The 26,248-nt window shown below is 38.4% G+C and overlaps 2 protein-coding genes across 3 annotated transcripts; one reads left to right on the forward strand and one right to left on the reverse strand.

The window, feature by feature from the left end:
* Positions 1-293: 293 nt before the first annotated feature.
* LOC128243455 (bactericidal permeability-increasing protein-like) lies at positions 294-9,585 on the reverse strand. Of its 2 annotated transcripts, none has more exons than XM_052961245.1 (16): positions 9,449-9,585; positions 8,396-8,504; positions 7,502-7,601; positions 6,911-7,030; positions 6,404-6,477; positions 5,935-6,089; positions 5,625-5,688; positions 5,173-5,261; positions 4,372-4,548; positions 4,065-4,145; positions 3,657-3,830; positions 3,333-3,400; positions 2,650-2,692; positions 2,345-2,408; positions 1,832-1,908; positions 294-1,581 (listed from the first exon to the last, which is right to left on the reverse strand). In XM_052961245.1, the coding sequence occupies exons 2-16, from the start codon at positions 8,502-8,504 to the stop codon at positions 1,441-1,443; spliced, it is 1,536 nt and encodes a 511-aa protein (XP_052817205.1). In that variant the 5' UTR covers positions 9,449-9,585; the 3' UTR covers positions 294-1,440. The 2 variants fall into 2 exon arrangements, with proteins under 2 accessions (XP_052817205.1, XP_052817203.1); XM_052961243.1 differs by lacking the exon at positions 9,449-9,585 and adding an exon at positions 9,141-9,302.
* Positions 9,586-9,746: 161 nt separating this feature from the next.
* Positions 9,747-25,736, forward strand: LOC128242266 (fatty acid hydroxylase domain-containing protein 2-like). The gene is made up of 6 exons (XM_052959357.1): positions 9,747-10,091; positions 16,099-16,220; positions 20,409-20,614; positions 21,065-21,224; positions 24,034-24,146; positions 25,557-25,736. Exons 1-6 carry the CDS (start codon positions 10,001-10,003, stop codon positions 25,687-25,689), a joined length of 825 nt encoding a protein of 274 aa, XP_052815317.1. The 5' UTR covers positions 9,747-10,000; the 3' UTR covers positions 25,690-25,736.
* Positions 25,737-26,248: the final 512 nt, after the last annotated feature.

The following is a 26,248-nucleotide window of genomic DNA, read 5'->3' on the forward strand; positions in this document are numbered from 1 at the left end:
GTAACCGCGTGAAGGAGAGAGGATGTAACCGTAAAGGAGAGAGGATGTAACCGTGAAGGAGAGAGGGTGTAACCGTGAAGGTGAGAGGATGTAACCGTGAAGGAGAGAGGATGTAACCGTGAAGGTGAAAGGATGTAACCGTGAAGGAGAGAGGATGTAACCGATAAGGAGAGAGGATGTAACCGTGAAGGAGAGAGGATGTAACCGTGATAACCGTGAAGGAGAGAGAATGTAACCGTACTTTGATTATCCATATCTGCTGGAGGAAAATCAAAATAATTCAATTTTGCTAAAAAAAATATCATTTATTCTTAAAGAAAATAGACCGTCATGTACAATCACATACATCTACACACAAATTAAGTAAACAACTGTAACAGGTACATTTACTACAACAATAAACTTAAAAAAATAAGCTTCCTTTAATAAAAATATTGGTCCCGTGAAGTCATTGTTTAATATTCGGCAAATATGTGAAAGACACTTTAGTAACAAGAGATTCATAAAATTCCACTGACCTGATCGAAATTCTTACATAATGATAAAAGGAACAATGCAAAGACAATGAGATAAAAATATACATGTGCGACTTTTGAATTATTTGAATAAGAAGTATTCGTTGATTACTTTATCCTTTTAAAGATGCAACCTTACTTCCAAATAAGATTTAACACAATCAATAATATTGTTTTAATATTCGCCAAAAAGATGAATAAATGTCGGAAACAATGGTTCTTATGAAGGATACCGAGTTTATTATGAACGAAATGAGCATAAAAGACGGTATTTTTACCTTTTATGATACTATTGTAGACCACAGTAAATCTTTTAGCATTCATCAATTATTTGATATGTTTGCGCTTTCTGCTATTAAAAACACGGATACAATATTGTTATCGATAACTATTATTTTCCATAAATGCATTATTAAGTAAGAAGTTAAAGGCTTATCAGTCAAAATGTATGTTTGTTATATTTATGTATGTATTGAATTGTATAAGAGTGTCACTTAAATATTCGGGAAAAAATAACGTAGTTCACACATCACTGAGTAGATAAAAAATCACCAAAACTCTTACAAAGTGATGTCAAAAGCCATTCAAAGAGATGCAATATAAAGGTTTAAGATAATGTGAATTTGACAAAAATATGTATTTGTCGATTATTCTTATGATTTGTTTAACAGATCAAATATGCCTTCAACCTTTGGATAAAACTGTACACACCACATATGTTTAGTTATAATAACATACGAATAATGCAACTTGTTTCATTACAATGGACATAATGTATATATGAAAAGGAAAATGGTGAAGTAAACCCGCCGGCAGATACATAACTCGGGGAGTTCATTCAAATCGTTCATTAAAAACGCGAACTGAGTCGTTTACCATCTTCGTAGTTTTTCCCGACATGAGATCACGACTTTCCTCTTAAATATCACAGTGTATATATTGCGATGTTCTTGTCACTGCGTCCGGAAGCAGGAACGTATTTGAGGGCGTTGCCGTCTGCTACTTCCGGTGAGGCTACTTGAACATGCGGCGTGTACGTAAGATCCGTGGCGATCATGACAGCGTTCTGCAAGTGGAATATGTAGGATAATCATCATACACAAGGTCTCATTTTTATCTGATTTTAAGCTTGCTTCCGGACAAATTTTATATGCGGGACGACATTGCAAATTGTCTACAGATATAAAGACTTGATCAGATTCCGTTTGAATTTGAGAGATATATTGTAACATTTTTTACATGGATATGTATGTATTTTTAACACGATCTTCGTGTACAAAAATACTGTACAAAAATACTGTACAGGTATGCCCTACCTGGAAATACTGGATAGTTGAGTTGGTTAAGTTGAACTCGTCTGTGGTGGGCAGCGGCAGGCCACGTGTTCCGTAACCTGAAAAACCATAGGGGAGGACGTGTTATGTATGAATATAAGATTCGTCAAGGTACATTAGCTGTGTTTCTGATCATTTTGATAAACAAGGATGTCATAAACCACAGAGTTCCCTACAAACAGTGACATATATGGAATCTCGACGTCGACTTGTCGACTGAACAGAAACGCGACAAACTGACATTCAATATGTCTCTGTGTAAATTTCGTTTTTTTACGTGATAATTATCACGCAAGCGTTAGCCTGTCAACCCATTTATTTAGAACGAAAAGAGTAATTTAAACAAGTTAAATTCAACATCTGCACGAAACAGGGTTCAATACACAAATGTGTGCACAAAGCACTTTTCCCCTTCAAACATTCCCACTTCCCTGCGCTGTAACAAAATTGCTATACATAGTTTAACTTTTAATTATGTACAAAACAAATAATCACCATTTATTTTTGGAATGAGGTAAACATTGAGCGCCTCCTTGATCAGGAAGTCCATGAACTCGTCCTGAAACCAAACGCAACGTTCAATATCATGTTCTTGAGTTATATAAAATTCCACAAAAACTACATGAGTGGACGCCGAGTGACAACGTTCGTCTGTGTTTTGATGTGAATAAGCCATATATCCCTAAAATATTTCAGCCACAATTAAACAACTTGTTTGGTAAAAGTGTAATCATATCTGGATATTTCTGTTTAAAACTGTAAGCGAGTGAAATGTAAGGTTTTATGCTAGTTATACTTACACCGACAGGTCCTACGTCTGACCTTTTGGTTTTGAGGTTAAAACTGAAAGAAAAAAAAATACATTGAGCACGGAATTTAAACCGATTCACTCAGGAGATTCAAAGTAATCGCTATATTGATCCCAAGACACTGTTTAGAGCAATGCATTATAGATGATAATCTTTAGTTATGATATGCTTGTCGGTATGTTAGTCAGGTGCTCTACCTTATATACCAACAGTCAATTGTAACCACGGCCCCTCCAGGTCCGGGGAATAGCGGGGACTTTCGCACCAGCCAAGCCCGGGTAAAACCCCCGCCCTGTGGGGACGAACTGATGGTAAAATCCCAGCCAAAAGCCCCAGCACCCCAGGGACCCTAAGTGAGGCACAGTTCCTGCTATATTTGGCGCGAATACAAAACCACCGCATTAACCCGGCACTTCGGGGCCACCGGGAAGGTAAAAACACGGCCCATTTCCCCGGCTGTCCCCGGTATACCCCCGGACCTTGGGGGCCGTGGTTAAAATTGACTGGTGCATTTATAAGCTAACCAGCCTTAAATTCTAACCCAATGTGATTCAGTGCTGTGACATTAAAATCACATTTCTGTTATACCAAGCTGATGGAAATTTACATACACTAACTTTAAATAGTAAATGCATTATATTATGGAATCCGCGTGTACAAGTCTTTTTTTTTACCTTAACTGATGTACTTTGCCATGCAGGACATCTTTCGTTACTGACGCATCAAGTGTTGTGGTAAGTGTCTGCAAAAAAATCATTACATACACTCCACATTCATGTATTTTTTCCGAATCGTAAATACATTTGTATTCGAAATAACATGTTTCGCCTTACCAAACCACATTTATTTTGTAGAAACTCCTAAAATGCAAACAACTTTTGAGAATTGATACTGAAACAGTTGCTAAACTAATTTTCATAAAATGGTGAGACTTCATTGTAATTTTGGTGATAATCGTGTAAAAAACCTTGTCTGTCAACTCATCCACCGTCACTTACAGCGTCCAGTGAGAGGAGAAAGGCGCCGACGGCCGCGGCTCCAGGGCGGCGCTCATACAGCTCTACGGTCCCGGAGGCCTTCAGCGTCAGGCCGGCGGAAGTGATAGACAGGCGTGGGGCGGCCGTGCTCGCTAGCCGCAAATCCACAAGGCTGTTAGGGTACTCCTTTCCAATCTGGGATGGAAAACAGGTCTTTTTTTCGGCGAATCTTAATTCAACGCAATAATTTGAACATGTAAAATGTTCTTTCTTAATATTGTGGCCAATTTTAAAATTCAATATTTAGTAAACAAAATATAGTCACATACTCTTTCATCGTTGTGGCATGATGGGTGAAGCCGACTTAAACCAATTTTATTAAACAGTTACGCTTTTTCAATGCTTATATTGTAGTTGCCTAGCAATTACCGCTGGAATGAGGCCGCCGACACATTTCGGAATGAATCCGTCACACGTTGTGTTCAACACACCACGGGTACTCGCCGGTAACTGAAAACAAGGACAAATTGTACATGTATCAACATACAATGCATTGTTTTCTGGTTCCTTATACCATATAACATTATACACTTCCAATAGGAAGTCACATCAAACAATAGATCAACGTCTAAGCATATCGATATTAAAAGTACATCGTGATACATTTCAAAACTACAACATTAACACATTTTGTACTTATCGACAAAACGCAAACAACTGATAAAGATTCACTTACATCGGCGGCGGTGACGTTAAACTTGAGGATCCCGTGCCGGTGGCTGACGGTGGCGAGCGTGTTGAACGTGTAGTCGGAGACCCACAAATACACCATCCGATCGGCGGCGGCCGTCGTCGGCAGGGCGGGCGGTGAAAGCGGACTCTCCACTGGGGCAGAGCCCCACAAAAATTCGCCCTGAGTGAGAAGTAGGGAGCGTGGTTATTTAATGTTTTCAAAATAATATTATTCCTTTATCTACTTATATTATTTTTATTATTTAACTTTTATTTATGACGATCCTCATAGTATGACGTCAACACGAAATGTGGTTATCGTGATTAGACTTTACTAAAGTTAAAAAACATGTCAAGGGAAAATCACAAAACCCCAACTATTCAGACCAGCAAACATGCAAATTGGCCGAGCCAGTGATCTGATCAAAAATAGACAATCTTACAGCCAAATGATCGCATTCATACACTCTCAAACATTGATGCATTTTGCAGCATTCGTTTATGCCTTTGTTATACAATTGTGTGCAATATTTGGCAACACGGGTCTATGACATTCTGGTTAATAAATGCTCTGATTTCTAGTGTTTTTATCCGTATAATAACTTCCTTATCCCAGTTATTTGAAAACCTTAAAACCTTGGTAACAAATTAATAATGCAATATGTGTCAGACAAACTGTATAGCTATATTTATGTGTAAGTGTGAGCTGTCGCCACACTGGCCCAACTGTACTCAACTGAACGACCATTCACCGAGTTAAACAGACACACATACACGAGCAACAGAATGAGAAAGTATATACTACCTTGTGGTATGTCTCAAGGTACTGAGTCGTAAAGTTTGGCGTCCCCGTCAGCCTGTAGTCCAGGAGGTACTTGTCTATCTTGATGGAAACTGAAACAACCAGTTCTTGGTGAATTAACCAGCGACTTAAATGTGAATTAACTAGCCAACGTTGCCCACTGAGCCTGCCATTATTGTGGTCCCCCAGTAAACGGATACTTGTTAACTAGAATAATTCTACTTTTAAAACGTGATTTCAACAGACACACACGAGAAAACGTATTCCGATAGTCCAACACAGACAACATAGGCAACCAATCATCTTTGATATGCAACGACGCTTGTAACTCATTGCAGAACGACGTACATAAAAACAATCATAGTTTTGTATCGCCGTTTACTACAACAACTATATTCTAAACTTCTCAAGACTACACAAGTTGGCACGAATATACCCGGGATGTTTTCTCTCACCTGGGAGAGACGCCAGTTTCTTCTCTCCATCCTGGTCTATCGACTTGTTTACCAGTTTACATATCTGAAAAATACAACCGTTCGACATCACCTCCTTCATCTTTATCTTGGGCAAAGATTTGCATACAGCTGAATTTTCGCAAAATCTAACAAACAAAAACTTTCTTTACAATGAAATACTTAATTATGTTACAAGAAATGCCCTTCAGTATACTCGCACTGAAAACCATCTACTAGTGCAACACGGTTCACACTCTTCCAATGCTTGTAGTCATAACCGAATTCATTACAGACCCTCCACCCGGCCTACCTGTGGAGGCAGAGATTTCTTGACGGCGTTCTCCACCTTGCCTTTCAGCAGATTGTACAGCCAACTCATGCCCCCGTGGAACTTGATATCCACCCCGCCCACCGAGCACGTGCACTTAGCACTCTGCATCCGGGGACGCCCATCTTTGTCCGCGCCTGCACGTAAACAAAAACACGGAATACAGCGATTGTAATTTATAAATATAACCTGTTTTAAACGGTTTGGGCCTCTTGGCGTTTTGTTTGGCAGTTGGGTTATCATGTGCGGTAGGAAATTGACAAAGAACGGTAGAATTACGATTACCATGTTAATTTACATTTCTTGCATCAATGCACTCATAGAAAATATGTTAATAAAGAATTTAAAAGATATCATATTTTGACTCTTACCATCGATCGTTTTATCAGTTCCATTTGTTTAAACAATGAAGTAACTTAAAGGGTATTATCGCCAGCGGTATTCCTCTTACCTATGTTAATGGCGATACCGAAACTGACGGCGGACACGGAAGCAGTGAAGGAACCGCTTCCCTTCACAAAGAACCTGTAATGGTGTGAAGTGTTACATGCATCAGGATGAAAAGCTGAAGATTAAAACAAACATTGATGGAAGATAACAAATGGATTTAGTTTGTGGTTAAAACACCGATCATTTATATCCGCATATAAAGGTCAGAAGATCTGTTTATCGAAATACCAACTTTTATAATATTATTGAAAGCATCCTTATATTTTGCAGAAACAGGTCGCTCCGTATTTACATTCACATTTTGTCGTCATGTATCCCCCTCTTTAGGTAAAATATCCATGCTATCTTCAAAGTAAGCATACATATGAACATTAACTCAGTCTACACCTAAGTCTTCTAAGGATAATTTCTTTCTTGCTGTCGTGATCACATACGACACGCATTGTGGCATTCAATTTGCAAAGAATTATTTTTTTAACTTAAAATAAAAACAAAACATGAGCCTCACGCCTTGTATGAGAAATCGCCGTCCACTCGGATGCTGGCACCACTTCCGGTCCACTGTAGTCCCTGGCCTGGCAGCGGGGTGAAGGCACCAGTCGGTGGCGTGAAACTCGTCAACCGCACACTGAGGGGAATGGTAAGTAATTTTTTTAACATAAGTTTGCTGAAATATTCGGATGAACTTGCAGTTTTTTGTATGAAATATAAATGAAATACTTTAAACAATGTAAAGACATCACTGCAAGTTCTTAAATAGCTCTTTTGGTAATATATGAGTATATATCGTCAAATGCGGCATAAAGTGCTTTATTTTGCCGAAAAACGTTAGTTGCGATATTGGAAATTGAATAATTTACATGAGGGTCTGCCCGTTGCTGTTTGTTCAATACAAGTGGGTTAAATAAAAAATGAAACAAATTTAAACACAATTCTCGCCATCATTAAATCTGTGAACGAGTTTCTTTAAAGACAAGTGAATAACAAATTATACCGGGTTGACCTGTGAGTATTTTGATACTCGTATACACTTAATGTTGTTGATACCGGTAAGGAATGCCATAGGCTAGCGATGTTTGACTTTATAATGTGATCGTACTTTTTCACGGAGTACTTGAATTTGCCAGACTGACCACTCATGTCAGGGAACGTGATCATCTCCGCCCCCTTCTTCAACGCCGCCATGGCAACATCGTTCGCTGAAATCATCATCATCATCATCATCATCATCATCATCATCATCATCATCATCATCGCCATCATCATCATCATCATCATCATCATCATCATCATCATCATCATCATCGTCGTCGTCGTCGTCGTCGTCGTCATCATTTTCAACGCATTCATCATAATCAATATTTGTAATTATCGATTCATTTTAATTAATATCATTGTCGTCAATGTCACAATCGCTATTCTATGGCCTTTGTCATGTTTCAGTTTCACAATGCCCTTTTTCCATCTTGTTTTCCTCATAGATATTAATTTGTCCGAACATTTCTTCAATGATTCGTTGATAAAAACAATCAGGAAGTATTCTCATTTTATTGAGATTATGCAACAGAACAGGATGAAATACGTTAATACTTGTACTTTATTCATGATCATACATCCAGGTCATGCATTACGTTGTCGTTTAAGATGTTGGAACAAGGAAGAGATATTTGATATCTGTTGAATTGCCATGTAACCATTACTTCACACAGTGATTTGGTGGGAATGAACTACTGCTTTGGTGTCATTTGACCTGTACAACATTTAGTGACATTTAACCTAATATATATATATTTTTCCTTCAGATTTATCAAAGGGGTCACTCCTACCAACTATCTAGCATAAAATAACTATGAATTACTGCACTTTAACAATGTCAGAAAATTATATATTTAGGCATTTCGAGATTTTAGAGACTTCAGGCCTACTAAGAGGCAAATGTATATTTCAAATTGAAAATCGTCAAGCTAGGTATGGAACAAACAATGGACCTTACCGTAGGAAAGACCCTTTAGTGTTATTCTGGCCTTAAATCCCGGATTCGTGCATTCCACGACAGCCCAGAGGCTAATCAGCAATAACAGACAACGTACGAGCATCCCCATCTACAACCATAGATAGTTCTGATAGATTTGAAACGAAAAAGTATAACAGTTATTATAGCCAACTTAATATGACTTAAAGACGCCTGTTTACGCTACTAAACGGAAAAATGGCGGTTATGTAATCTGCTTAACAGATCTTTGGTTGTCAGAGCCCTTCTAAATAATAATATGTGAATCTATCAGGCGATCACATTCGCGGAGGCATGCCGGGCCTAAACATTTTATCCCTGCTGGTAGTAATAAACAACCTGAATATATTTAAACTAATTATGTGTTTAGAATAATATGCGCCCAAATAATACCGTCAATACAGCTGCTCAACAGTCTTAATAGAGTACTGGTAAAGACAAGGGAACTCTACAGTTCATTTAATGAAGTACTGGTTCACAAGTAGGGACGCTCATTAAATGAATTAATATTTGATCTCTGCTTCATTACGCTCGGATACATTCATTGAATTAATAATCATATGACATGGTGCACGATCCCATGTTTGTTCCACATACAATATGAAGAAAACATTACATGTTATACATGCTATACGAACAGAATCTCAGGGTCTGAATGTGGAAATAACCTACGAAAAAACATTTTGCGTTCTGGTTTTCCTTTAGTTTAAGCTGAATTTCGACTTACTTTTATCCAGCACATATAACTCCTTCAAAATCCTTTCACTACTAACTACACGCAGTTCGAACAGTTATCATTACATAATTCATTGATCAGCTTAACCCTTAGGCAGAACAAAGGAGGTTTGTGTGTGTATAGCGTTTGTAAGTACTTGATTTCCGTATGTACATGTACGATCAGCTGGTTCCCTTCATACAGAGACAGCTTTTAGCTATTATTAGTATTAACCAAACAACCTGAATATTTCATGTATAAATAGTTGATATAATTGCGTTAAATTCTATAATTTCTTATAAAACTAAAAGTGGTCTTACCTCTGAGTCCTGATATCAGTTGTTGTTTTGAAAGCAATAAAATAGTGCTAACGTAAATAATGTAAAATCAATGATCGGAAAAGTCTACGGGGAATTCCGAATACGCATGCATCCTTATCCGTCACAAACGAGTGACGCCGAACGTTCCCGACCTATATGGCGGAAACCACCGAACTGTTTGTTTATAACACGTGGACACGCTTCGCTGGTTGTACCTGTAAACATGAACTTACGGGAGATAACTGAAGCTTAAGATTTATTTTAAATTATGCAGTCGCATAGTATAACGGAGGATGCTTTAATTGTTCATTAACAACATTAATTAATTTAAAAAAAAAATCGAATTCCGTCTTATTTTGAATTAACTTATCTAGTATTTACTTCATGTACAATTGCTCCCGGTTTGCGACAATTTGAGATAAACGTATTTGACTGTGTTGTGTTGATAAGTTCACAATCAGTAATGTGGGATATAATAACCGACTTCTTGTTTATTTGGATTACACATTTTGAAGATATTGATTGTACTCCTTAATAAAAAAGTTTTTTGAAATGGATACAGTTGGCGCTTTAAGGCTGCCTTATCGTGTTCAAGAGGCAGTGGACAGTATGTCATGGACAGAGGGGCGGGACATCATCATCTGTGAGTATCTATTGCAGTACGCTTTCTTCGTCATACCTTAAAAATTCTGATCATCGAAGTTGTAAAAAACACACAGAAATAGCCCTGTTTTGAGAACAGAAATAATCGTCATACGTGTGTCATAACTCGTAATAATAAAACCGTTTTTTCGTTTTAACTGGCCATTACTTTTGTGCTACTGGACTACTGAAAATCCATCGGCCGACGAGCCCAATTTATCGGAAAATGTTAAGAATAATGAGTTTTAGTATCTTAATTCAATTTGCCAAATTATATTCTGAAACAATTTTAAGATTTGATATAATACAAACAATATTTTATCGCGATTACCTCAAAGGTAATTTCCTATAAATAAATATCTGAGAACTCTTCCAAATGGGAACATATTACACAGATTGCCTGCAATCCCATATATTTAAAATTCTCCGTCAGTGCTGTAAAACAATAAGTTACCCACATTGTCCGGAATGTATGATTCCACAAAACACTTAACATAAAACAAAGCCCTTAGATATATTGAATAAAATATATATTCATAGCATTAATTTTACATATCTTATTACATTTTACGTATGCAAACGAATTCATAAAATCAAGTTCTAATAAAAAAGGTAGCTATCACCGTAGTCTGTAACAAGATAGCTTTCGCCGTAGTTTGTTATAAGGCAGCTGTCGTCGTGGTCTGTAATAATGTAGCTATCGCCGTAGTCAGTTATGATGTAGCTATCGCCGTAGTATGTTATAAGGTAGCTATCACCGTAGTCTGTTATGAGGTAGCTATCACCGTAGTCTGTTATAAGGTAGCTATCGTCATAGTCTGTTATGAGGTAGCTATCGCCATAGTCTGTAATAAGGTGTTTATCGCCCGGAAGTCTATAATAAGGTAGCTATCGCCGTAGACAGTAATAAGAAAGCTATCGCCGTACTCTATTATAAGGTAGCTATCGCCGTAGACAGTAATAAGAAAGCTATCGCCGTACTCTATTATAAGGTAGCTATCGCCGTTCTTTAATAAGGTATTTATCGCCGTAGTATGTAATAAGGTAGCTATCACCGTAGTCCTATTTAAGGTAGCTATCGCTGTAGTCTGTGATAAGGTAGCTTTCGCCGTAGGCTGTAATAAGGTAGCTATCGCTGTAGTCTGAAATAAGGTAGCTTTCACTGTACTCTTTATAAGGTAGCTATCGCTGTAGTCTGAAATAAGGTAGCTTTCACTGTACTCTTTATAAGGTAGCTATCGCTGTAGTCTGAAATAAGGTAGCTTTCACTGTACTCTTTATAAGGTAGCTATCGCTGTAGTCTGTGATAAGGTAGCTATCGCTGTAGTCTGAAATAAGGTAGCAATCACCGTACTCTTTTATAAGGTAGCTATCGCTGTAGTATGAAATAAGGTAGCTATCACCGTACTATTTTTTAAGGTGGCTATTGCTGTAGTTTGTGATAAGGTATCTATCGCTGTAGTTTGAAATAAGGTAGCTAACATCGTACTCTTTAATAAGGTAAAAATCGCTGTAGTTTGTGATAAGGTAGCTATCGCTATAGTATGAAATAAGGTAGCTATCACCGTACTCATTTTTAAGGTAGCTATCGCTGTAGTCTGTGATAAGGTAGCTATCGCCGTAGTATATAATAAGGAAACTATCACCGTAATATGTGATAAGGTAGCTATCACCGTAGTCTGTGATAAGGTAGCTATCGCCGTAGTCTATAATAAGGTAGCTATCACCGTAATCTGTGATAAGGTAGCTATCACCGTACTAAGGTAACTATCGCTGAAGTAAATTTTAAAGTTGTTTGTGTCGTAGTCTGCAATAAGATAGCTATTACCGTACTCTGTTATTAGGTAGCTATCGCCAAACACTTTTATAAGGTTGCTTTCACCGTAGTATGTTACAAGAAAGCTATCGCCGTGGTCTGTAATGAGGTAGCTATCACCCAAGTCTGTAATCAAGAATATATCGCCGTAGTGTTTACCAAGGTAGCGGTATTCTGTAATAAGGTAGCTATCGCCGTTGTCTGTAATAAGGCAGCTATCGCCGTACTCTGTTATAAGGTAGCTATCGCCTTAGTATTTGATAAGGTAGCTATCACCGTACTCTAGTAAGGTATCTATCGCCGTTGTCTGGTAGCTATCGCCTTAGTAGGTGATAAGGTAGCTATCGCCGTTGTCTGTTATAAGGCAGCTATCGCCGTACTCTGTTATAAGAAAGCTATCGCCATAGTCTGTAATAAGGTATATATGGCCTTAGTATTTGATAAGGTAGCTATCGCCGTACTCTGTTATAAGGAAGTTATCACCATAGTCTGTAATAAGGTTGCTTTAGCCGTACTCTGTAATAAGGTACAGTAGCTATCGCCTTAGTCTGTAATATGGTAACCATCGTTGTGTCAGTAATAAGGAAGCCATCGTCGTTGTCTGTAATAAGGTAGCCATCGCCGGAGTCTGTAATAAGGTAGCCATTGCCGTAGTCTGTAATAAAGTAACCATCGCCCTAGGATGTTATAAGGTAGCCATCGCCAAAGTCTGTTATAAGGTAGCCATCGCCGAAGTCTGTAATAAGGTAGCCATCGCCGAAGTCTGTAATAAGGTAGCCATCGCCGTAGTCTGTAATAAGGTAGCCATCGCCGTAGTCTGTAATAAGGTAGCCATCCTTGTAGTCTATAATAAAGTAGCCATGGCCGTAGTCTGTTTTAAGGTAGCCATCACCGTAGTTTGTAATAAGGTAACCATCGCCGTAGTCTTTAATAAGGTTGCCATCGCCATAGTCTGTAATAAGGTAGCCATCGCCAAAGTCTGTTTTAAGGTAGCCATCGCCGTAATCTGTAATAAGGTAGTTATCGTCATAGTCTGTAATAAGGTAGCCATCGCCAAAGTCTGTTATAAGGTAGCCATCGCCGTAATCTGTAATAAGGTAGTTATCGTCGTAGTCTGTAATAAGGTAGCTATCGGTGTAGTCTGTAATAAGGTCGCCATCGCCAAAGTCTGTTATAAGGTAGCCATCGCCGTAATCTGTAATAAGGTAGTTATCGCCGTAATCTGTAATAAGGTAGTTATCGTCGTAGTCTGTAATAAGGTAGTTATCGTCGTAGTCTGTAATAAGGTAGTTATCGTCGTAGTCTGTAATAAGGTTGCTATCGGTGTAGTCTGTAATAAGGTCGCCATCGCCAAAGTCTGTTATAAGGTAGCCATCGCCGTAATCTGTAATAAGGTAGTTATCGCCGTAATCTGTAATAAGGTAGTTATCGCCGTAATCTGTAATAAGGTAGTTATCGTCGTAGTCTGTAATAAGGTAGCTATCGGTGTAGTCTGTAATAAGGTAACTATCGCCTTAGTCTTAGGTAGCATTCGCCGAATTTTGTAATAAGGTAGTAATCGCCATAGTTTGTAATAAGGTAGTAATCGCCATAGTTTGTAATTATTTTTTATTGGCAGTAATGATTTAATGAACAGCTTGGAATACTCTTTTTCGAACAATATTGTGTTTTTAAATGCAACTCCCGGAAGAATCTAGTAGACCCAAATTAGTATATCCATGCATTTACCTACTTATTACATTTGAAAATATTATGTTCGTTTTTCATTAAATGGCAACCGCATCACAAAAAGCCCATTCCTCTCGTAAAGAAGCGTATATAGATCAACGTTGAGGTTGACACATCTATTCCCGTCGTCGGCAACCACGGTACATTTTCCGTTACACTTCATATATGATACACAACGAAGCATGGCGTAGTAGCGTATCGCAGGTATTCGACGATGATCTACTCCTTAAATGGGCGTGGATAAATGTATTTATGACTCCGACGACTACGTTCAGTAAACTAGTTTGAAACAAGAGATGTTTGTCAAACATTATCCCCCCCCCCCCCCTGAGCGCCATGTTGTCAGGATTATATGGACAATTGAATGAAATATGCATGGACCGAAATGACAGCTGATTTGTTGCTGTTTTAAGATTATGACCATTAAAGTGTGAGGATAAAGTGTGTTATGACCGTCATGACCTTTGACTCTATGAACTCAAAATCCAGAGTCATCAGCTGGTCACCAGAAACCTAAATGTCAAGTTTGAGGGCCATGGGTGCAGGCATTGTCAAGTTATCACAAGACAAGTTTTTTCGTTCAAGGTCACTGTGACCTTGACCTTTGACCCGATGACCCCTTAAATCATAAGGGGTCATCTACAAGTCAGATGCAACTCCAAGTCAAGTTTGAAGGCCATGGGTTCAGGCATTGTTGAGTTATCACTCGGACAACCTTTTACCATTCAAGATCACTGTGACCTTGACCTTTGGCTCTATGAATCCTAAATCAATAAGGGTGATCTACTGGTCAGGCTTAACATCCATGTCAAGTTTAATGATCGTAGGTTCAGGCATTGTTGAGATATCAGTGGGGGAAGATTTGTTAACTTTTTTGCGTTAAAGGTTACTGTGACATTGACCTTGGCCTGATGACCCCCAAAGTCGATAGGGGTCATCTACTGGGCAGGCCCAAACTTTATTTCAAGTTTGATGACCATAGGTCCAAGAATTGTCGAGTTTGCTTTCAAGGTCACTGTGACCTTGACCTTTGACCTCTAAAATCAATAGGGGTCATCTACTGGTCAGGCCCAACCTCCATTTCAAGTTTGAGGGCCATGGGTGCAGGCATTGTTGAGTTATCACTTGGACAACCTTTTATCATTCAAGGTCACTGTGACCTTGACCTTTGGCCCAATGACCCCTAAAATTAATAGGGACAATCTTCTGGCCGGGCTCAACCTCCAAATCAAGTTTGAGGGCCATGGGTGAAGGCATTGTTGAGTTATCAATCGGACAACCTTTTACCATTCAAGGTCACTGTGACCTTAACCTTTGGCCCAATGACCCCCAAAAACAATAGGGGTCATCTACTGGTCAGGCCCCAAGTTTGAGGGCCATGGGTGCAGGCATTGTCACGTTATCACTCGGACAACCTTTTACCATTCAAGGTCACTGTGACCTTGACCTTTGGTCTGATGACCCCCAAAAACAATAGGGGTCATGTACTGGTCAGGCCCAATCTCCATGTCAAGTTTGAGGGCCATGGGTGCAGGCATTGTTGAGTTATCACTCGGACAAGCTTTAAAATTATTTTACCATTAAAGGTCACTGTGACCTTGACCTTTGACCCGATGACCCCCAAAATCAAAAGGGGTCATCTACTGGTCAGGCCCAACCTTCATGTGAAGTTTGATGACCTTACGTCTAGGAATTGTTGAGTTATCACTCGGACAAGCTTTGATCTACCGACGGACCGAACGACCGACCGACATACCGACATGCCTGTGCAAAGCAATATACCCCTCTTCTTCGAAGGGTGGCATAATTATCGTGTTGCGCATGCAGTGAACGTTCAAAACAAAACATTTTACGTGTGCGACTGTTGACCTTAACTGAACCCTGGACTGGTATGGCAATGTTTCCACAGTTTAAGCGTCTAGAAACGTGTGTGACTGTTGAACTTAACTGAACCCTGGACTGGTATGGCAATGTTTCCACAGTTAAAGCGTCTAGTAACGTGTGTGACTGTTGACCTTAACTGAACCCTGGACTGCTATGGCAATGTTTCCACAGTTGAAGCGTCTAGTAACGTGTGTGACTGTTGACCTTAACTGAACCCTAGACTGGTATGGCAATGTTTCCACAGTTGAAGCGTCTAGTAACGTGTGCGACTGTTGACCTTAACTGAACCCTGGACTGGTATGGCAATGTTTCCACAGTTGAAGCGTCTAGTAACGTGTGCGACTGTTGAACTTAACTGAACCCTGGACTGGTATGGCAATGTTTCCACAGTTGAAGCGTCTAGTAACGTGTGTGACTGTTGACCTTAACTGAACCCTGGACTGATATGGCAATGTTTCCACGGTTGAAGCGTCTTGTAACGTGTGTGACTGTTGACCTTAACTGAACCCTGGACTGGTATGGCAATATTTCCGCGGTTGAAGCGTCTAAATTGATTAGAATGAAGCAATTCCTGCTGCAGGTCTGAACGTGGTGTTCATGCTGTCATTCTGGTCGGTAGGACTGGCCTTTCTCTACGTTGACGTCTACCAGAGGCCCCGCTGGATGCTCAAGTACAAGACGCAGCCAGGCAAAAACCAACCGGTAATTATCATTAGGTAAACCCGTAATAATCGACATAACTGGACTTATAACGAAAGTTTTAGTGGACTTCGGTGATGGTTGGGCTTGTGTTTTACGATCTCGAATGTCTTCAGCACCAAACTGGACTTCTGTTGGTGTGGTGGGGTTCGTTCTAGGCACTCTGAAATGTCTAGATATCCAAGTAAAAAACATATTGGAAAAGTACGCGCATTCGAAATGTCTTGTGGGTCCGTAAACCGAATCAAGCGTGCGGTCTAAGTAGTAAACAACCAGGATATTTTTTTATTTAAGTATTGTTATCCTTTGTATAGAATGTTGGTGTTAATTGATTAACAGGGCTGTTCTTTTTTTAGACATAATTTGCATGTTTCCGTGACATTTTCTTTTTAAATACAAAGTTTATTATTTAACTAATCATTGCATGGCACTCAGCACTTTTTAAATACAGCATGATTTTTGGTATTGATTGTTTAAATACTATTAATGTAAAATAAAAACCATATGCCGCGTGTCTGTATAACGTTATAACTTGTGTTTTTGAGGAAAAGTAAATTCGGGTACTAGTCTACAGTATTGACTCATTTACTCTGATCAGAGCGGCCGAATGATTCACACATGTACATGTTATCACTAGTTCCGGATGCTGATGATGTGAATTTTATACGTGTTATATTGAAGAAATTTATCAATAAAGCCGCCATTGAATGATTACCACCATCAAACGGATTTATTGTCATCTTACCGTGGATAGCATGTTTAATTTGACACGTTGAATTTCAAGCAATACAAGTTCGTTTGATAAAATCATGTGATTTCAATTTTGCAAAATGGAGATAAAGAAATATCAAATATGCGCATACTTATTTATGAAGTTTCATTCTAAATGAAGCCAAATGTATGAATATGCGCACAGCATCTGGCTTATGAATATGATGAGTGTTTACCTATGTGCATAGAAATGTCCTGGAGCCATTCTCAGTGTAAGTACATTTTGTTTAATGACATTGTGTGATAAACCATCGGCATTTGCCTGCTCACTTTTGATTTTTACTCTTATCATGCACCAGTCAATTGTTACCACCCCCCTCGGGGTATACTAGGGAAAAGGGCAGTGTTTTCACCTTTCAGGTGTCCTCGCAGTGCCTGATGATTGCGGTGGTTTTGTCTTCCCGCAAAATGTAGCGGGGAATTACCCTTACCTAAGATCCTTGGGGTGCGAGGTTATTTGGCAGGGATTTTACCACCAGTTCGTTCCCGCAGGGTAGGACAGGGATTTTATAGGGGATTGGTTGGACTGAAAGTCAAAGTATTCCCCAGACCTGGAGGAGGGGGAGGGGTGCGGGCGTGGTTACATTTGACTGCTGCATAAAGTTCTTTTTCTGAAGACGCTTTGTGCTCACTTTTTGTTTCCTAGCCAAGAATGAAAATCAGTAATCACCCAATGTTGTGGCATAGTGAAGTAATGTAGATTTAACCTCACAACAGTCTTTCTCAAATGCTGTCCAGGCTTTTTTATGCTTAAGAATAACTTACCTGGCGATGTCAGACCAGAAATCGTCTTGGCATGAGATTGGATTACTATGGATCAGTATGCACCAGTCAATTGTAACCAGGGCCCCCACATCCGGGGGTAAACCGGGGAAATGGGCCGTGTTTTTACCTTTCAGGTGGCCCCGCAGTATCGGGTCTTCGTGGAAAATACAGTGCGGATGTGGCTTAACCTAATGTCCCTTGGGTGCTGGGGGGATTTGGTGGGGACTTTGCCATCAGATCATCCCTGCAGGGCGGGGATTTTAGCTTGGGTTGGCTGAACCGAAAGTAAAAGTCCCCGCTATTCCCTGGACCGGGGGGGGGGGGGTGCATGGTTACAATTGACTGATGCAAAAGCTTGCGTGTACAGTCCCTTTAATAAACAACAAGTGAAGCTAATGTTGTATTAAATTTGAGACAAACAAAAGGAAGACAGTACAAAGTTCAAAAAGTGTGACCAATTTGAGAATACCCGGTACCTTACGTAATTTATAAATTTTCTTGCGATTCAGACAATTTAAATGCTAGAAATCACAAAAAAAAACATTTCCTTGAATTATTCCTGTCATAATTTAGACTCATAATCAAATTTCAATGCACAGCATTTGAAATAATTTTAAACAGATGAAAACCTGTTATTTTTAAAAAGCACAATACATTATTTATCTTTTATGTGACGACCTAACATTAATATAAAAATTTATTCAGATAATAATTTAGAGACTTTTCTTGCACTTGAATGTGGACAAGTATGCTTGTGATTGAACACTAAGAAAAACAAATTTCAAAGAATGAAATTAAATGAAGCACAAAATATACAAAAATTGAAACTTTTTAGACTTTCAAAACTTTAACATTTATACTAAATACGGTTACATAAAATGATGAATACATTTGTAGGATTTGATATCCCACTAAATGTAACCGTCGGCTTCGTTCATTCTTTACTCTCTTTCAGTGAGAAGGAATAAATTTTATTCACTGCAGTTGTTTTCTAACTGTATGAAAATAAGAACAATGGAAACAATGCATTTACTACTGCTGAGCAGTGCAGATTGTGGGAGGTCATGGTTGATTTCACTGAACCACCAATAAGCCCTGCCGAAATTGGATTCTAATTGGTCAGTCAGGTGTTTTTGGTTGGCATGATTAGTATGAATCTTAATTTTAATCATCATTTATGAATGTTTACAAAATCATTGAATATTGAAATAACCAGCGAAATGTTAGTTTGAATGATGAAAGCCATGAAATATGTAAAGTATTCAAAAAGAGACCATTTTCCAGCTTGTGTAAGTATCGAGAAAATCATTAAGTAAAATTATTTATTGTTTATCTGGAAAATGTTGAAATCTCATGTTTAAGCTTGATTGGTATGTTATTGCAATATGTTTTATTCATTGCAATATTAATGTAAAACATTTTTATGTTGACTTAAGTTTGTAGATAAAAACTAATGGTATAGGTGATATGAGAATGATCTCTAAAGTCTTTAAAACCCCTTTTGGTATTGTGAGTTTTTTGCTACAGTCTTGATCAGTTTAGCTTTTGAAGATTTTCAAAGTAACTGCAAAACAAGTCCAGCTGTCTAGAAAGACTATGTCAAACCCTTACCAGATACAATTTCTAGTGTTTTCAAATTACCACCTTGGCAATGGATTTATCATAACATAGGATATTAATGCTAGTGGTTTTAAAGAAAATGCTAGTGTTTTTGTATTCGGAATGATATATCATAAGTGGCACTAAATTGAACAGAATTTATAGTTCTCATTTATAAAACACATAGCCCCAAGTACATGTTGATCTAAGATTTAAGGCTTGGATGGAGTCAGGTCAAGAAAATTGCATGTAACATTGTTAATACATTGTACTTTTCAACGCAAGAACTGTTTGTTTATTCAAGTAAATAAAGCAATCCCCACACCAAGAAAATGTAGTATTGCTTAACCAGCTCAATTGACATCATGAGTTGGACATTAAATTGCTGCAATTAAAGGCAAATCTAGATATTAGAATTATTCAAACTCTGATTTAGCAACCTTATTATAGTTTAATATATGAACTACTTTTGCGAAATGAAAGCTTTTTTAGATTTACAAGGACGGGTAAAAGTATTTGTAGTAAAGTAAATGTACTGCAACACCTGATACATGTTGCCTAGGAATCCTACAAATTCTAGGCAATCCAAATGTTACAGTTCTATTCAATTCGGAGTGCCTGAAATGAAAGCTTCTTGATTCTACATTCAACATCTTGCTGTATGACCAATGACCAGGAGAATCATGAACCTACAACCATTTGCAACTACTGAGATAGTGAGCTATCAGGACAGAGACAGAGGACAATACAAGAATGGCCAACTGTTGCATTTATTGATGTCTTTTACAAATATTATCCAAAGTATGGCCCTGTGGTTTAAAGCTCCCCTGAAAAAGAGGTGACAGGTTTTCTATATAGGATACAATTACATCATTGAAAATCTTCTCTGAAACTGCAAATAACAGACCTTTGATATAAAATGACTTAATCAAATTAAAGAAGTATGTGTACTTTGGTTAACATACGCCAACCACGTAAATTACTTTGTTTAGGTCTGATTTAATGACATTGAGATTTTCAAAAGAACTATGACTTGATTTCAAAATCTATGTCTAGGTGAACAGGAAGGAGCTGCGGCGGTTGATCCGGCAGCTGGCGGTGAATTACGTTGTGGTGGGCATGCCGTACGCACTGATTCACTACTTCCTGCACAAGATGCGCGGCAGCGACCTGTCCTTTACCCCACCCCATTGGCACGAATTCCTTGTTCATTTCTTCGTGTGTGTTCTCATGGAGGAGGTCACATTCTACTATTCACATAGGTATAGAATTACGTGACTTCAGTCAATGGATGCTATGTACTTTACCAATAAACACGGTAAAGTCCATTTCCTGTCTAAAGATTGATTAATTTGCACATGTGAGAGGTCGCCTGGATGTAACGTACTTTACAGTTTACGTAATGCGTGGCCGTGATAAAACATTAATGCGGTTGTTAAGGATGTTTACCAGTCGTCAGTCATAGACTGAATGGGCACATTTTAAAGTGCGTTTGTCTCAGCAGTGATAATAGCAGACAAAAGCCTATTCGCAATGGTTTACACTTCTGTCCGATGATTCAATACTTTAAGTTAAGGCGTGATAACTTGATTCCTGATACAGGCATATTATATAAATGCCGCTGTTGTAGTACATGGCATGCGGTCATCCATACGGCTATTACTTCTTGATCCTTTTTATAGTCACACCTGTTCTTTGCCCTCCCTCCCCAGGTTGCTACACACGGGTTTCCTGTACCGCCGATTTCACAAGGTGCACCACGAGTGGACAGCCCCTATCGGCCTCGGCGCCGTGTATGCACATCCGGTCGAATTCGCATTTGGCAACCTCATGACGCTCGCTTCCGGTCCTCTCGTTACAGGAGCATGTCATGTGAGTATGGGTTAAAACAGAAGGAAATACCCCAAGGGTGGCATGTAACCTTCATAATACCATCAGTATTACCGACCAAGACCTCAGGCCTACGGCCGGCCCATAGTACAACATATACAATACCAAAACATAAAGTCTATAGAGTTGTGTTTTCTTATTGCCAGTCATTATTCTTTATCGTTTTATTTTATTATAACATTTACAAAGAATGCTTTTTTATAGTCTGTCATCGTTTAGACTTTGTATAATATTAATGAAGTTTTGGAAGTCTTGCCTACCTCTGTACCACGAATATATATATAATTGCCTTTCTTGTCTTAATTTGTAACATTGAAAGAGTACATGCAATTCATCTTCTACACATCTAATATAAAAATAAGCAATATCTTCACACTCGATTTTCCCGTTCGACACCGCAATGTCGACAAGTCTCAATAAACAATTTATGGCTAGAACATCGAAATCTCGCTATCGATTTCCTCACATAAAATGGAAAAATAATACATAAATATCTTTTCTGGGCTTAAAAAAGTTTTAAAATGCTTATATGTGATAACATCGTGTTCAGTCTCTCATATTTTCGAACCATTTTTGTCTATTACAACCTACTAACATGTTTTTAAATGGTATTCAAAAATCACAAACATTTCCAACTTCCTGGCTTAGCCAAACACAACCAAAACCATATTTGTACAATGAATTCTTTACAGATGTAGCCCAATATTTCCTCCCAATGTCATCATGTCGTTTAAGCATTAAATAGCATTTTCATAGATAACGTTCATTTAAGGAATGAATTGCGGGGTTGATGTCATTATCGGGGTATGAACGCAACTGGGTTGGTCAATGTGTGTGGAGTCCGAAGGACTCCACACGTACTTTGACCAACCCAATTGCGTTCATATCCCCGATGATGACATCAACCCCGCAAATCTTTCCTTATATTTACACCAATAGTTCATTATTTCATTCAAGAATTGTTAAAAAAAATACTTCATTTCATTTAAGAAAACCTTTCAGTAATCCGTTCTTACCCATTCTGTAAATAGAACGACCCGACTATAACCGGAAACATTTTTTTCAAATGACGTCACAATAACGCGGGAAAAGATCAACCACTTGAAATCACTTTAAAACGTAAAATTACCACAATTCTGGTACCAATATATTTAAAATATAATAAACTTACACTTTTAAAAATGTTGATCTATATTTTACGGGACCTGCAGACACAATACAACCAATAACAAGATCAATAGCTTTCATGTATATTGTTCTGCAATGAATTACGATCCGAACATATCCGAAGATGCTGCGTTCATCGATTGATGAACGCAATTGCCGAAAGGCAGTTCATTTAAGGAACGGAAGTTGAGGTGTAAATATTAGAAATATATAGTAGCTTACTCCTGTTCATGATGATCAAAACATGCAATGGAAACCTCCCGTATTCTCCCAAAGGAATACGGTCATTGGCATCGTCATTTACCCCAAGGAATTCTTGACAATATTGAATTTGGACTTGTTCAAGAATGTTAGATATTTCCGATTATATAAGCTTAGGCTTAACCATAAAATCAAATATTTTAGAATATTCAGTGTGGGAAAAGTGTCCGAATGCCCTGGTCGCCCTTTAGAGCATATACCGACTTCCGGGCCTGTGCAGCTAGTTTTAATTTTGCCTTTGTCCAGGATGAATAGTCATATCAGTATATTCACAGAGTTCCGAAATAGAATTTAATTGTAACTGTAGTTCAATAGCAGTGTTAGCACAGTTCACCACGTCATTTGCAAAAAATATACTTATTATATTCGCAATTTGTCCAGTAATGAAAAGTTCGTTGACCGTAGGAAGAAAGATAAATCATTAATATATAGATTTAAAATTATTGTACGGGTTACATCCCCTTGTCCAGTGTCAACGTTAGAAAGGGTTGTGTAACTGTGCCGTCGCCAACTCGCACGCACCCGCGTAAATTTGAATACATTGACTTTAATCCACGGAATATTTATATTGTATATTTTACTGTATGAATTGTCCATTGCCTATCTTACAATTACACGCCGGGATGCAGATGAACTTGTTTGTCAGAAACATGGGCTGGGTTGCATTAAGATGTTTCAAGAAGAAATGTCTTTACATTGACATTAGAAGTCAATTATCTATAGAATAAATCACTGCTCACTTGGTGCTTACAAATCATGGACTTATTTTTGTAAGGACAACAAATTGACTATTGAACTATTTGGTCACAAATAATCCTTGTTAAGAAATAAGTATTGTTCTTGAACATACTATACCAAACCATTCTTTTGCCACTGCGCAGACAAACGTTCCGCAATGTGTTTTTTTGTGTGTGTGATATTGACCTTTGACCTCCTAGGCCCAAATCCATAGAGTCATCTACAGGCTAAGTAAACCTGCATACACAATTTCAATGTCATACAGTTATTTTGTTGTTGGACTGAAAAACGTGTTGTTGTTTTTTTAAACAAATGCTGACTGTGACTTCGAGGTTGGACCAAATATGTAATTCATGTATACAAGTGTTATATAAACTATATGAAATATACAATAGATAAATTCTCTCTCTCATGGGTACCCCTGCAGTTTTGTTATGTTCTTGATTTGTAATGCAGTCAAAACATGGCAAACTGACCGACTGTCAATCCGACCGACCATCCAACCGGATGACCGACATTTGTTAACCTATTCGACTTATTCTTCGGAGCGGACATTATATGACCAGAGATGAAAGTACACATCAATAAACTTGTTCACGAAGGCTCTTTATTTTATTTATTTTAGGTGACGACGATGACGTGGATCGGGTTGGCAACAGCTGTGACGATTATCCACCACAGCGGTTACCATTTGCCGCTCCTACCCTCGCCCGAGTTTCACGACTACCACCACCTAAAGTGAGTACTCCCCTGACACCCCAATCCATCACAGCTGCTACGATTTGGCGCTCCTACCCTCGTCCAGGTTTCTGGAGTACCGCCACCTCGTATGAGCACTCCCCTTACACGCTCCTTCACCCATCCGAGTTTCACGACTATCGCCACCTCAAGTGAGTACTCCCCTTTCACCCCAATCCATCACAGTTGCTTGCATTTGCCGCTCATTCCTTCCCCCGCTTTCACTACAACCACCTCAAGTGCTACCACTCACCTATAAATGCATTTTTGTCTTTTAGCAGTAACTGGTTATCTAGCTATGATTTGCGAATTGCACTTAGTAAGTAACTTACTAACTGGTTGACTAGATAAGATAACTTGTAACACGAATCTGATTCGTGTTACAAGTTACCTATAAATGCACTCGAGATTCAGGCGCTAACAGGTAATAGTTATGGTACGTGAATTCCACAGCAAGTAACAACCTGATTGTGTTGTAGAGCTAAAAAGGGTAAAAGGCGGCAGTTCTGGGCACCGTTCCAAGCCTGAATTTGGTCTTGTGATATTTATCCTACCAAATAAGTATCGCGAATATTAACTAGATAGCTAGATAATTATCGCGAAAATTAAGTTGTTAACACGAAACAATTCGCGGACGCTATCAGGTTATCTTACGGCAGTAATATGCCACCATAAAAATACAAAAATAAATAAACTCTTATACTTGGTATCATAAATACAAGCATAGTTGTCTTGTGACATTGTGTGTGTTAAAAACAAGGGAGAACATGAGGTTTTGAATAAATAAATACAAGTCAGAAGTGGGATTCGAACCCACGACTGGAGAACAGGCCTGTGACGTTGCTTTGTGTGAGTAATGTGTTGCTTCCGTTTAAAACACATTACACTCACACGTGTCCTTGTTTTTATAGGTAATTTTGCTGTATGTGACTGATCTTGGTAAATTGGTATTCGTATGTCACAGTTTAAAAAGGTATTATATTACAAGTAGTACATGGCATTTCAAAACCATATTTTATAGCATTATTAATCATTTCTTGACCACCTTTACCAGTTTCATTAGTTTATATTAATTCTCGAAACTATAATATATAATATGATATAGAAAAAAAATCACAACCGAATCATTTTTTTAAAAAGATCTTGAATCCAGCGATTGTTTTTATTTTTCATTTAACTAGCTTTCTATTATATAAAGTAACATTTTTAATTCTTCTAGATCCATCCTCTTTCTCGCAATGATGTATTTACTATTCAGCTGACGTCGTTCTCGGCTTACATAAACTAGTACATATCTCTATGCCATTCTCTTGCATATACTCTTAATAGTCTCCGTAATGATAAACATACGGAAGTTGCTCCCTGATATTGCTTTTGCCTATAAATATATCCTAAACCTTGTTTGTCTAGGTTCACGGGTAACTATGGCTTACTGGGCGTTCTGGACCGGCTTCACAAAACGCTCAGTCCCAACTTCCGGAGGAGCAAACAGGGCCGTCGGGACCACGTCATCATCTCCGCCGCCCAGATGGTCGCCAAGTGACGTCACAACATCACGTGTTTGCCTGCCCCGATATACATGCATCAGTATTCCATATTGACACGTGCTCCAAATTCGTACCAAAGACTTATTTTAGTTGTGTATGTTATATTTCTATTTTAGTTGTGTATGTCATATTTATATACAACATTTATGAAAAAAAATACATAACAAATAAGATATGTTACGTAGTTTAATGTTATTACAGACATAGGTATAACACATAATACAAACAACAGCAACATGGCGTGTAGTTTCTCCAGCGTTCCCTGTAGACAACAACAACACGTATAGACATTGCCCGTCCCCTGCTAAGTGACCACCACTACCGGAAGTATGAGATGCTTTTTGGAAATATTTTTTTAATTAATAAACGAGCAGAATGTAGACACAAACAGAAATAAAGAGATACCAGAATGAAATGTAGAATGAACTTAAAATCCTTTCTGCTGTATCACGAACAATAGGGGAATATATATAACATCGCAAATGCTACAATACTGAACCACCATTTTCAAACTATAAAACGTGTGAAAAACAAAGACTATTATGACGTCACACT

Source organism: Mya arenaria, chromosome 8 (assembly GCF_026914265.1).
Source record: "Mya arenaria isolate MELC-2E11 chromosome 8, ASM2691426v1".
NCBI classification, from domain to species: Eukaryota; Metazoa; Mollusca; class Bivalvia; order Myida; family Myidae; genus Mya; species Mya arenaria.